This window comes from Triturus cristatus, chromosome 7, assembly GCF_964204655.1.
Source record: "Triturus cristatus chromosome 7, aTriCri1.1, whole genome shotgun sequence".
Taxonomy (NCBI): Eukaryota; Metazoa; Chordata; class Amphibia; order Caudata; family Salamandridae; genus Triturus; species Triturus cristatus.
In genome coordinates this window covers 493,503,714-493,516,836 of record NC_140590.1, presented here as the reverse complement: position 1 = coordinate 493,516,836, position 13,123 = coordinate 493,503,714, and the positions used below count along the sequence as shown (strand labels likewise).

General features: G+C 42.9%; 1 protein-coding gene across 7 annotated transcripts in view; it reads left to right on the top strand.

Moving 5' to 3' along the window:
• HEXD (hexosaminidase D) overlaps positions 1–13,123 on the top strand; it is a 167,312-nt gene that overhangs the window by 65,594 nt on the left and 88,595 nt on the right. For all 7 annotated transcript variants that reach the window (XM_085616862.1, XM_085616858.1, XM_085616861.1 and 4 more), the window contains exon 5: positions 11,210–11,374. In XM_085616862.1, coding sequence (XP_085472988.1) covers positions 11,210–11,374 — 165 coding nt within the window. The remainder of the gene's footprint in view (positions 1–11,209; positions 11,375–13,123) is intronic.

Here is a 13,123-nt window from a genome sequence, read left to right as displayed (position 1 = left end):
TATGCCACTGCTCTCTACTCTACGCCACTGCAGTCTTGCCACTCTTTTCCACTCAGCGCCATTTTACTGTATGCCACACCACTCTACTGCACTCTACTCTCTACCACTCCACTTCAACCCAATCTATTCTACACCACTGCACTCAATGCCAATGCACTCTACACCACTTTACTCACAAACCAATACACTCTATGTCACTACACTATGCCAATCAACTCTGCACTGAACTCCACTATAATCAACTCTGCAACACTCTACTCTACGCCACTGCGCACTATGCAACTCTACATTACACTATTGCCCTCTGTGCCACTTTACTCTGCACCACTCTACACCACAGCACTATACACCAATGCACACTATACCACTGCACTCTACAACACACTACTCTGCAACACTGCATTCTCTACCACTGAACTCTACACCACTCTACTTTGTACCACTCTACTGTGTGCCACTGCACTCTATTTTGCACCACTCTACTACACTCAATGTCAATGCACTCTATGCCACTACACTTTAGCCACTACACTCTCCAATACTCTACTGTGCACCACTTCACTGTATGACACTCTACTGTTCACCACTGCACTCTATGGCACTGCACTCTACGCCACTTCAGTCTACGCCTCTCTACTCTGCACCACTCTACTCAATGCCAGTTCACTCAACTCTGCAACACTGCACTCTATGCCACTGCACTGTACGCCACTACACTCTACCCTGCACCAGTCCGCTCTACGCTACTTCAGTCTGCATTAAAACGTTCCACTCTATGCCACTGCGCTCTACGCCACTACTCTATGCCACTGCACTCTACCTTGCACCACTCCACTCTATGCCATTTTACTCTACTCTGAAACAATCCACTCTACGTCACTGCACTCTTTGCCACTCTACTCCATTCTGCTCCACTCTACGCCACTGCACTCTACTCTGTGCCAGTCTACACCACTCTACATCACTGCACTCTTCAACACTCTAATTCAAACCACTGCACTCTACGCCAATACACTCAACACCACTTTACTCAAAACCAATGCACTCTAAACCGCTGTGCTCTACGCCAACTACTCTGGACTTGTGCACTTTGTGCCACTATACTCTACACACGCTAGGCCTCTGGACTCTATGCCACTGTAGGCCAGTGCACTCTACATGACTGTACTCCACTGAACTCATCGCCACTCTACTCTGCACCACTGCACTCTACGCCACTGCACGCTATGCCATTCTATGCCATTGCCCTCTACGTCACTGCACTGTTCGCCACTCTATTTTATTCTGCACCACCGTACTCTATACCACTGCTCCCTGCACCGCTCTGCACCACTCTACTATCCACTACTGTACTCTGAGCCACTGCACTCTACGCTGCACCACTCAAATCTATGCCACTTAACTGGACCCTGCGCCTGTGAACTCTATACACTGCACTCTATGCCTCTACACTCCGTGCCACTCTAATCAGTTCTACACCACTACACTTCACAGCACTCTACTCTGTGCCACTGCACTCTAGGCCACTCTACTCTACACTTCTGCACTCTACCCTGCACCACTCCACTCTACGTCACTCCACTCTGAAGCAATCTACTCTACGCTACTCCAGTCCACTCCACTGTACTCTACGGCATTGTACTCTATTACACTGCACTCTACACCACTTTAATCCAAACTAATGCACTCTACGCCAATCTACTCTGCATCACTGTACTTTACGCCGCTTCACTCAAGGCCACTCTACTCCACTCCGACACTGCACTGTACGATACTTAACTCTATGATGCTCCCTCATTAAACTTTACTCCATACTACTCCAAGCCACTCTATAATGCTACTCCACTCTACGATGCTCTATGCCACTCCACGCCACTTAACTCCCCTCTATTCTATGACATACTACTCCATTCTATGCCACTGTACTCCATAACACTCTATGAAACTCCACTCTACTCTACTCGACTCTACAGCACTCTACTCCACTCTGTGCCATTCCACTCCACTCTACGAATATCTACTCCACTCTATGCCACTCTACTCCACTGTATGCAACACCCTTTATGCCACTCCACTCTGGTCTACACCACTCCACGACATTCTGTGCCACTCCACTCCACTCTGACACTCTACTCTGCTCTTTGCCCTTCCACTCTTCTCTCTCCACAACACTCCACTGCATTACACTCGCCTCAAATCGCCTCAACTCTACTCTACACCACTCCACTCTACGACACTTTACTCCACCCAAATCTACTCCACTGTGCGCCCTCCCAATCTACGACTCTGCTCGCACCACGACACTCCCCAACATTCCACGCCACTGCATGACACACCACTTTGCGACACTCCACTCAACCCCACTCTCCTTTACCCCACTAACGTTTAGCCATGCTGAACAGCAGCCACGCTAGAGTACAACATAGCTAAAACATATTTGCAAAGCCAATGCTTGTTTTTTATAGTCTGTGGGGCGGGACGGTCCTTGCAACTCTTTTCTTTACACATTCTCACCTTCTACGTCTAATTGTCTACTGCTGTCAACTATAGCACACCAGTTATATAGATGATACTCTGTCCATTTAGTCTATGAAGTAGACTTCCTGCGTCCTAGTCCTTGTTCTTCATATACATAACACACAGACAGTAAGCCTATTGTGTATAGCTGCTGCACAACAGACATGTAACAGTAGGTCCATAATGACTGCGAAGAGTGTAACCCCGGACAGGGGCCTCCCGCTTCATAGACATAACACATCCTTTTATGTCCATGCGGAGAAAAGCAAAGGACTCCGGAAATGTTCAGGTGACAGGGCTGCTATTCCCCGACAGAGGATTAACAAAATGGGGGGCACAATACGGCCAAGAGATGTGTTGCTTTAAAGGGTTCAATCTTTACGTGCTCGGTAAAAATGATGAAGGATTTCTAAAGTCAATGATTGTGATTGTAGCAGCAGAATAAGGCAGCAGCAGCCATGGCGTGCTGTCAGATTCTGCGCATCCTCTCATTCAGTACAGGCAGTGAAAGCAACATGCCCATTCAGATCACTTAATGGTCCTCGGGTATGCAAGTGATCATGTATCATTATGTTAATAATGGTTGTTTATGTGGCACACAACGGAATGACACAATTAATTTGGAATTCAATAGTGGATGCTGTAAATCAGAACCACAATGCTGCATTTTGATAGACTACTAACCGGTCGATATCTCCCCGGGAGATTAGGTGGTACCTCTACCATGTGCATATTCATCCTTCCGTGGGTCAGTGGGTGATTCTAACCCTGTGTTTTCCAGCCTCATGTGTCCCAGTGCAGGCACTTTCTGTGTGCTCGGTAAATCCTCTTTATTACGTAGTAGTGATGTGTGTGTTGATATTGTAATGAAGCTTGTCTCCGGTAGAAGGGATTGTATTGTAATTGCATCTATATAGAGGTTATTACCCCAGATGAGGCGTTGAAGTGCTTTATGCCTGGCTGTACTCTGCGCCACACACCACGGTCAGTGGTTAGTCCAGTGTCATTGGCAGGGCCGGACTGGCCGTAGCGGGCATCGGGTGTTTTCAGGGAGGCTGGAAGGGAGGCGCCGATTTTGCAGAAGTGGGGGCCGTTTTTTTGTTACTGGGGGCCGGTTTTGCTGCGTGCTTCACACTTGCACCCCCACCTGCCCCCCCCCCTTCCTCGAGGCACTGGGGGCTGGTCTCTACAACATCACCAGGGCTGCTTTAGGTCGGCAGGGCCCTGGTCATTGGTTATCGGTGGTTATAGGCATTAGTTATTTTGATCAAACAAACCATTCCATACACCCACTCCAGTTTCATTGGGATAGTTGAAATTATAAGAAGTTAGATGTGATTATTAGGGGGTCTGGGTTAGAGGGGTATGAGAGTTCATGCAGGAGGATATGAATTTCCTGGGTAGAAAGCAACAAGCTAGAAGTTAGTTAAAACACTGTATTTTCGTACTGTACAACTGTCTCATTTACAATGTTGCTTCAGTAATTAACACCCTTGTCAGTGGTATCCATTGTATCGCCCTGAGAACAAAAAATGTTTGAGTTAGCCATGGAAGAATTCAGCGCAGATAAAATATGAGTTTTAGTTGGTATGTGCACAAACGTTACCTACAATAGCACATTGAAATAAAAATATACAGCACATATTAATCTTCATACAGTATCTAAGAATGTTCAGTCTTTCCTATTACATACTGGCGTTGTCAGAAGGTGCATAACAAACTGAACTACTTTGCAGAACAGGAACTTTGAGCAGCAGGTAGGAACTTGTGAACATCATGTCTGTGTAAATATTCCTGCATTGACTGCCCTCTTTCACTTCAGAGTCCTGTCCTCAAAGCACGTCTTCACAGTCAATGCACTCATAGGTTTTAATAATGTCTATAGATCATCATCCAATGATATCCCATTCCTTTACTATTAAGAGGACTGAAACTAATTCAGAAATTACATTGAGTGTAGCAATTCTTCTTTCAGATATTTACTGTACAGTGTTTCCAATGGTTGACTGTTAGTCGAGCCAAAACTCCACCCTTTAGGCCAGTGAGCAGATGGTTGAAGTGTATGCAAGCAAACTGGAAGCTTTGGTTATTAGATTTTGAACAATAATATAAAGTATATTTGTGAAAACACACATTTGTAAGGACAGCAGCTAGTCACTCTAAAGTTATTGGGCAACACATAAACCACACAGTGTCTGGTGAGGAGAAAATAATTAGCTGTGTATAAACTGCCGTACGGTTATACTGCAGGTCTTACAGTGTTACTCACAGTCTCAGATTTTGTTTGGTGGTTGGTTTAGGAACTGTGTTGGAAACGACCATCTTTTGTGTGGGATTCCCCCAGATTTTTGCCTTCCCATGCTGAACCTGTTTTTGCTAGCCCTAAGACTCTGTGGGCTTTACCCCTGTCAACCATAGGTAAAGTGCTTGTGCTCCCCCTTTTAAACATGGTTAAATTGACATATACCTAATAGTATATGGTATTATATGTACCCAGGGCCTGTAAATTAAATGCTGCCAGTGGGCTGCAGCATTCATTACATCACTTGCTAAAGTAAGGCCTACCCCGTCAGCCTGTGTGTGTGGTGTGCAGTTTTAAACTACCATCTCAGTCTGGCAAAACAAACATTTGTGGTATATAAAAATAGGACATGTATATTTAAAGTTGTAAATGTCCTGGCAGTGAAAAAAACCTCCAAATTAGTTTTTCACTGCAGCAAGGCTGGCTCTCCCAAAGAACAGCATTGCATTACAGTATCATTCCTTATAATGCATGACTTCATTTTGAGGCTAGCTAGAAAAATGGTTAAAGGACTTAGTGGAATAGAAATTTAAAATACAAACTGATGGTCAAGTCGGATTTTAAATAACTATTTTAAAAATAACACTGTTGGAAATTTATCATTTTCCTCCTGAAGCCAAATGTACCTTTCTCCCAATGACCAGGGTCACCTGACTAATAATGGCTCTTCTGCGGTATGATGTGTATTCCTCCCAGATAATAGGTAAAGAGCCTGTGTGTGGAGAGGAGAGGATCATCCTGACAGGATGGCTGGGGAGGAGCTACGCCCCTGCCCTGTTTGTGCTTCAAAGGAGAGCCTGGGGGCTGGACTCAGCCCTTCTTGACTCCATAAGATCCCTGCCCTGTCACAGGCAGATGCAGCTCCCACTTGCGCTTGCCCATTATTTTACTAGCTCACTAGATGATTCAGGCTTCATGAAACCTTCAACCAAAGTGAACATTTCTAATGCAATGATTAGCAATTTTAAGCTACCATTCATAATCACACTTTCCACAAGCCTCATAAATTCATCTTCATACTTAGGTGTAGTGCCCGAGTCTCAGGCATGCCATTATTAAACCCTAAAACAGCAGAAATAGAACTCAAAGAAACTTACACACCTGCCTCAGGAATGACTCCTGGTGGCCATCGGAACTTGGACCTACCCTCACACGAAGGACCACGCCCGCTACCTCAGCATCATCCTGGACAGCAAACTCTCCATGAAATGCCACGTCAACGCTGTCTCCTCAGCCTGCTTCCACACTCTCCACATGCTCCGCAAAGTCTTCAAGTGGCTCCCCATCATCACCAGATAAATTGTGACATTGGCCCTCATCACCAGCCAGCTGGACTACGGCAACGCACTCTTTGCTGGCACCACTACTGAACTCATGAGAAGACCCCAGATGATCCAGAATGCAGCAAGACTTATCCCCCTGACCCCCCATCCAGAAAAGATGCCAATTCAAGCTCCTGACCGACGCCTATAAAACCCGCTTACATGAGGCACTGCCTGAATTTCCACCTACCTCCCAGGAACCTCCACTCTGCTTATCTCGCCATTGCACAGATACCACGTATCTGCCGCAACGGAGGATGCTCCGTCTCCCATCTCACTGCAAAGGCTTGGAACACCCTTTCCATCCAGCTCTGTACTTCAACCTCGCTGACTCACCTGACTCTTCGATACTGCATCACAGTGCCAGAATACCCTCTTGGTGATAAGCAGCGCTATATAAGTATCGCTTGATTGATTGGCCAGTACAGGAGTCTCCTCACAAATCATGACATCATTTGAGAAAAATGCCCTCTACTACATGATTCTTAATTCTTGGCCCTTCTGAGCTGGGATGGAAACAACTAGAAATGTGAGACCAGGTCGTAAATGTTGGAGAGTGGGTCACTGTTGCACATCATTTTATTAGGTCTGTTCATGATCTTTAATTTTTTATTTTTTTAAAAAAAATATCTTTATTAACCTTTTTGAACATACAGGTTATGTTCATGTTCTTTCATAGGCACAGAAAATAGGGGTGCGTTGGGTGCTGCAGCATCCCCTAAAATAACCATGTTGGAGTTAGTTCAGAAGGTGTTGAGCAATTTCGAGTATATTTTGTCACATTTGGTGTGTTTCTTAGACAGGTCAGATATCTGGCTATGTCTTCTGACAAATTGCTACTTATTCTTTTAACATGAATATTCCTGTTTGCTCCTCTTTCTCTGACTGAAAAGTGAGAATTTTGTTTTTTTTAAGCGATCTCAGTGACAATCTTCTTTGAGAACGGGGAGTGTAAAATGACAGGCTTGTGGGATGTCATTTTTTTCTAACACACAACAAAAGATATATACCTATAAATTAACTGTACAAATATTACAGAATATATCAGCAGTTAGAAAAGCACACTTAAAGCTCATTTTTTGAAAATCTGAAGTGTGATCAGGACACTTTACATGATGAGCACATTACAAATATGTGCTAAAACCTGTTTCCACACAACATCATTTGTGCGCTGTGTATAGTTTTATCTGTAAAACCTTTTCTGTGCAAATTTAGTGCCCCTTTTAATGGAAAATGAGTTTTCTGTAAATGTCAGCGTGCTACCACATGATGCTTTAGGTATATGTTTACGACAGAGCACCCCAAAATTCACCATAAGCTAAATACTCTACCGTTCCCATTCTCTTGCTGCATACATTCGCTACACTTGGGTTTTTCACAATACCTATGACTTCAGTGATTTAACATTAATGGCAACAACCCCCTATGAAATGTATTGCAGCATACCTGGGTTTTTCAACACCATCACAATATAATGATAGATTATGACGCTGTGGTAGAGGGAATGAAAGGTACAGTCATTAATTAAGTGTCTTGCCTGCTCAGACATATCAAGAAAAAAATGGGTCAATTCCTGTGCAAAACTTGCTGCATCCATCTGGGATCACCCCTTTCACCTACCCTCTGTAACAGCTGCTGTACATGGCCCCTCTCGCATTTCTAATTGAACTCACAACATTGAGCATGACATATATTAAGATGATGCACAGCTCCACCTTCATCTCAAAGAGGACTCGGAAGACAGACATCAAATGACATTTGTCTGTAGCACACCCAAGACTGTCTATATTAGAACTATCCCCTGCTAGTACATCCCCACTACATCAAATTCACTACATCTGTTTAGACTTATACAAAAGCCATTATATCTGTGCGTACGGTTGTAAAGAATACCACAACATCGACTTTGATTAAGAGATTATGGTAATGCTCAGGGTAACAGGTGAGTAGAAGGGGCTGTGCAAGGTTAAGAGTTAAGGTTAGCGTTAATGTTAGTTTAGGGTAATTATTAAGAACACATTAATTAATTAAGTCTATGTGCTCCTAGAGAAGGTTTTAGGGTTAGGGTGAGGTTGAGGTTTAGGGTTAGACTAAGATAAGTGTTGGGTAAGGGGTAGGTTTTGTGTTTGGGCTAATGTAAGATCCAGAATAGTCATTCTTAACCTTTGGTCTGGGGACCCCTGAGGGTACTCAACGCCTAATCAGGGGATCAGCAAACTGCTTAGAAAATTACACGAGATTAACAGATCAATTGAGTTCATATAAATAAAGAAGCAACATTTTACTTTTTAAAACATTTTGTAAATGTGAGGAAATTGTAAATTGGAGACTAAAAATTAAGTTGGTATCCTCAGATTGATTTGTGGGAGCAGTGCAAGTCCATCAAACAGAATACAGTAGGGATGACTGTTGGCCTCAACTGAGTTTAGAAAAGCTCCAACCTTCCCTTTAAAATTAAAACTTGTATATTTTTTACCTTTGTTTGTGAATTAAATAAAATACTTAATCATATGTGTATTTGTTTGATGGATGCTTTTTCCGTATTTTTGTTCATTGTTTTGCAAGTTTGTTCATCAAAATTGCTTAGGCCGGAATTCCAGAACTCCAATAATGATTCAGTGGGGATCTCCGTATTCCAATAATGATTCAATGGGGAGGGGTCCCCGGATTCCAGTAATGATTAATTGGGGGTCCCCAGAAGTCGGAATGTTAAGAACCACTGGTTTAGATTAGGAGTTGGGGACATGGTAGTGTGTCGGTGGTGGCACAGATTTAGCTTGTGGATGACTAGAACTGTTACGGTACATATTAGGATTAGCATTGGGCCTAGGGGTAGAGTCTGAGGTAGATAATAGCTAATATTAGCATTAGTTTAAGGGTTATGGCCAATGTATTGCCGTGTGTTGGCTATTTACATTATATATGTACCTTGTTGATATGGTAGTTTTATGTACCTGTTTCTATGTGCTAGTTTGCGTGACTATGTAGTGCGTGCTCAATCTAAAAACTGATAAGCACCAATACTTTTTGAAAGGAAGCAATATCAAGGGGTACTGCTTGCATGCAACCTCACTTTATTGTCATAAGTAAACAAAGTAAAACCTCTTTTCTAACATTTCCACCTCCTAGAAAGCGGTGTTCCAATCCTACACACAATTTAGAAAATTGATTTTGTCATTTCTTTGGTTATGTGCTGTCTGGACTTGTGTAATACTATTCATATGGGACTCCTCACTACAACATTCTCCAAAGTGAAGCCTAAAATCATTAAGCCCCATTCATTTCCCCCCTCTGCCATAATGGCCATTTCAAACCCTCAATGAAGATTTTTTTAGTTGACCCTTGATCAAAAAAAATCACATTTCTAGACCTTCTCTATAGTCCAGAGGTGACTGAACAGCCTGGGATAATGTTTAAAAAATCAAGCCATATTAACCAACCAGCTGCCTGTAGTCTGACAGGGGTATCCTCCTCTTCTTAGGTCCATCCAAATACAACAGGTTCAAAGGTATGTCACTCCTTTCACAAATATGTACTCCTTCCTGAGAGTCCTGAGAGTCGAAGAAAACGTTCTGCCATTTTGGTGGTGGACCAAAGTTTTACACTAGAGTCAACCTCAGAGAATTTTTCTGCATCATTAACTTGCCAACTACCTTCAACTGTTCTTCCCACCACCTCCAGCCAATCAAACACCAAATATTTGCCCCAGCTAATTGTATACAATTCTAACCAAGGGTGAGGAGGCTGTCTTTCTCCTCCTGTTAGTGGCTTTACCATCATTATCATAAAGATAACACAAAGGCCTTTAAAGCCTGGACTAGTAGAGTGACTGGCTACCATGGAAGACCGTGACCATCCGCTCTACCCACGATTCACCTGGTTAAAACAAAGCACTCTTTGGACTGGCTGCGAGAAAATAGTGTGTTTGTAAAAGTCATAAATACATAAATGGAATACTATGGGTTAGGCTTTATCCCTTCAGTGTTTTCTTGCCTCTATGAGAGCACCGTCTTAATAGGGTTCTGATTGGTTTCATCTCCAAATCTGCATTATCACCTGGGCTCCGAAGGGAAAATTGCTTAGTTTAAGCTGGTTATCCTACGAAACCTTTAGAGGTGTGGCATTCCAAACTCAGAAATTCTTCCTATTGACAGACCTCATGTTGGGGACTAGATTGCCCTTTGAAGGTATAGAAAAGGTCTCATGGATACCTACTGCTAAAGAGCTGCATTTCTATACCTTGAGGATTAGTTCAGTTGGCTCAGAGTATTGATCCTGTTGCTGTCATCAATGAAGCTGATCCTGATAAGGGGCAGCTACCTTGCTTCTAAATTACCCAAGTTAGGTGGGAGATTAGCAAATGATAGGTTGTATTTATATTTGTCTCCAAATCCACATACCACCTCTTCTCCTCGTTCAGTAAGTGATCGACTAACAACTGTCCAGGTCGTCCGGATCTCCTTTATATATTGAATACATGGTGATGACACCCAGACATCATTGAGTCCTCCCTTCCTCTGAACATGGCTGGGAAGGTTCATTAACCAGGGCCATGGGATATGGTGTGTATGATCATATAAAGTCTTTGTTTACTAGGATGCTATCCATCATATACATCACCCTTCAAGGCCCTTATATTAAATTGTGTGTAGGAGTGGAACAACGCTTTCTAGGAGGTGAAGATGATAGAAAATATTTTTTGCTTTGTTTACTTGTGACAATAAAGGGAGGTCGCCCGCAAGCAGTACCCTTTGATACTGCTTCCTTTGAAAATGTATTGGTGCTTATCCATTTGTAGATCGAGCACCACTACCTAAAAATCACTACAGCAAACTACCACATAGAAACGGCTACATCAAACCACTATATCAACAAGATATGTATATAAGGTAATTACCCACCACATCGGCAGTACATTGGCCACAGTTGAGTATCTTACCATGCATTCAAGACATTATAGCATTTACTGTAGTGGTCCATAGCTGTATTATAGGTTTGGGACTTATATCTCCCTCAACCCTGGATCTCACTGTGTCCCCCTACTTTGTTTTGCTCTCTGCCCCTACAGTTTGTCCTGAAGCATGAGCGGTTCTCCCACCTGCGGGAAGTTCAGAGGTTCCCCAATGCTCTCAACCCACATAAGGAAGAGTCTCTACAGCTAATCGGAGCCATGCTGCAGCAAGTCATGGATGCACACCAAGGCGTGAAGTGGCTCCACATTGGAGCAGATGAGGTAAGGTGTTTCTCCAAGGCATGCAGTGACCCTTGTATAGTGTTTTTATCCAAGGCTCCTTTCAGAACGCAATGCATGCACCCACATGCAAGAAATGTGCTTTCAATACATTTCAGTCCTGGTGGATGTGCTTTCAAGGGAAGAACGAAAACTCAAAATTCCTTATTAGTTGTTCAGTAGGTTGAAATTATGCTGACCTAAATATGGAAGTAAAATAGGATCCACAAAAATACATGACTGGGTACATTTCTTCTTAGCTTCTCAAAGAACAAAACACTGTACTTCTATGTTCCAGCTCCTTAATGCCATACATGGGCCATCCATAACTATTGGACAAATCCAGATCAGGTACAGAGCTCTTTTGTTGCATTCAGTTATTTCAATATAACATAAACATAAAGTGCAATTAAAGTGAGAAGCATGTTTTACATCAAGTAGGATGTAAAATGAAACATAAATTAATCAAGCAGAAAGAATAAATACGTTTTGTTACTTATAAGACTGAATAGTCGAGAGATAATAAAAATGGGAGGGATAGCAATATAAAGTCATAAGAAGTAGCGACTTCAGGCGAAAAGGAGAATAGTGTAGTAGCTGAAAACAAAACAGATATGACGAAGTCAATCTTGCCCATACAAAAAATGGTCCCAATCTTTATGTAAATATGGGAGGTGCATAGCACTTTAAGGAAAAGACGTAAGCATGAGGTGGCTTTGCCACCCATCCGAACAACTCAGTCTCCCTCACTCCAGTCTCCAGTAATGTACCCAATGAAGTTCCCATGCACTGCTTACTCTGAGAGAGATTTTTTAGAGCAGGTTGTTTTTTAAATATACTTAACCGAACTCCTTTTGAACTTCCCTGGTTTCCTCAGCAACCTTTATCACTAATTAAGCACAGCTTTCAGGCCGGCAAACTTTACAGTCGCCCCTCACGCCTTATGTCTTTAATTTCTAGTGATTTTACATCTGATATAATTATATTTTAGTGTTTCCCATTAGACTTGAAACCTTTGCACCCATTGACATTGCTAGTCAGACATTTTCAGAGTAGGCATTTCAAGAGAATGTCTACATTCTGCTAGTATGCCACAGCCTAAGTAGTGATCCACATTTTTCTCGGGGCTGTTTTTCAGAGTCCTCATGGGGAAGTTACAGATTTGGGAACAGGGAACAAAATCAGCTTTAAGGTTAACATGGGGTACCTGGTAAGTCGAAAACAAAGGCCTAATTCAAAGGATTTTAGGTTTTGCGGGCTTTTCCAAGAAGTTACTCCGAAATTAGGCAGGCCTCTTTCCTTCAAGCTGCTGCTGAGAACTCCTGCCAGGAAAATCCTTTAAGTGGCACATAAAAAGAGTACTACTGTCAGATGGTGTCTGTCCGTCAGTATTAATGAGGGGTGTTAGCTCTGTTGATTTGTGTAGGAAAGTAGGACCTGCTTCGTATGGTTACCCCCACTTTTTGCTTTATGTGATGTTGTTTTTGACTAGTCTGACTGGGATCCTGCTAATCAGGACCCCAGTCTATCTGCTTTCTCCCTAAACTGTTGTGTTCAGTACCTAGGTACATCCCAGATTGGATATTGGGGTACCCTTATCAGTCCCTAGTATATGGTACCCGTTGTACCCAGGGCATAGGTACCCCAGAGGTCTCACATGAGCTGAAGCATGCATCATGCCACCCATGAGAGACCATGTAAAATAGAACTACAGGCCTGCCATTGCAGCCTCTGTAAGTTGGTGCATGCACC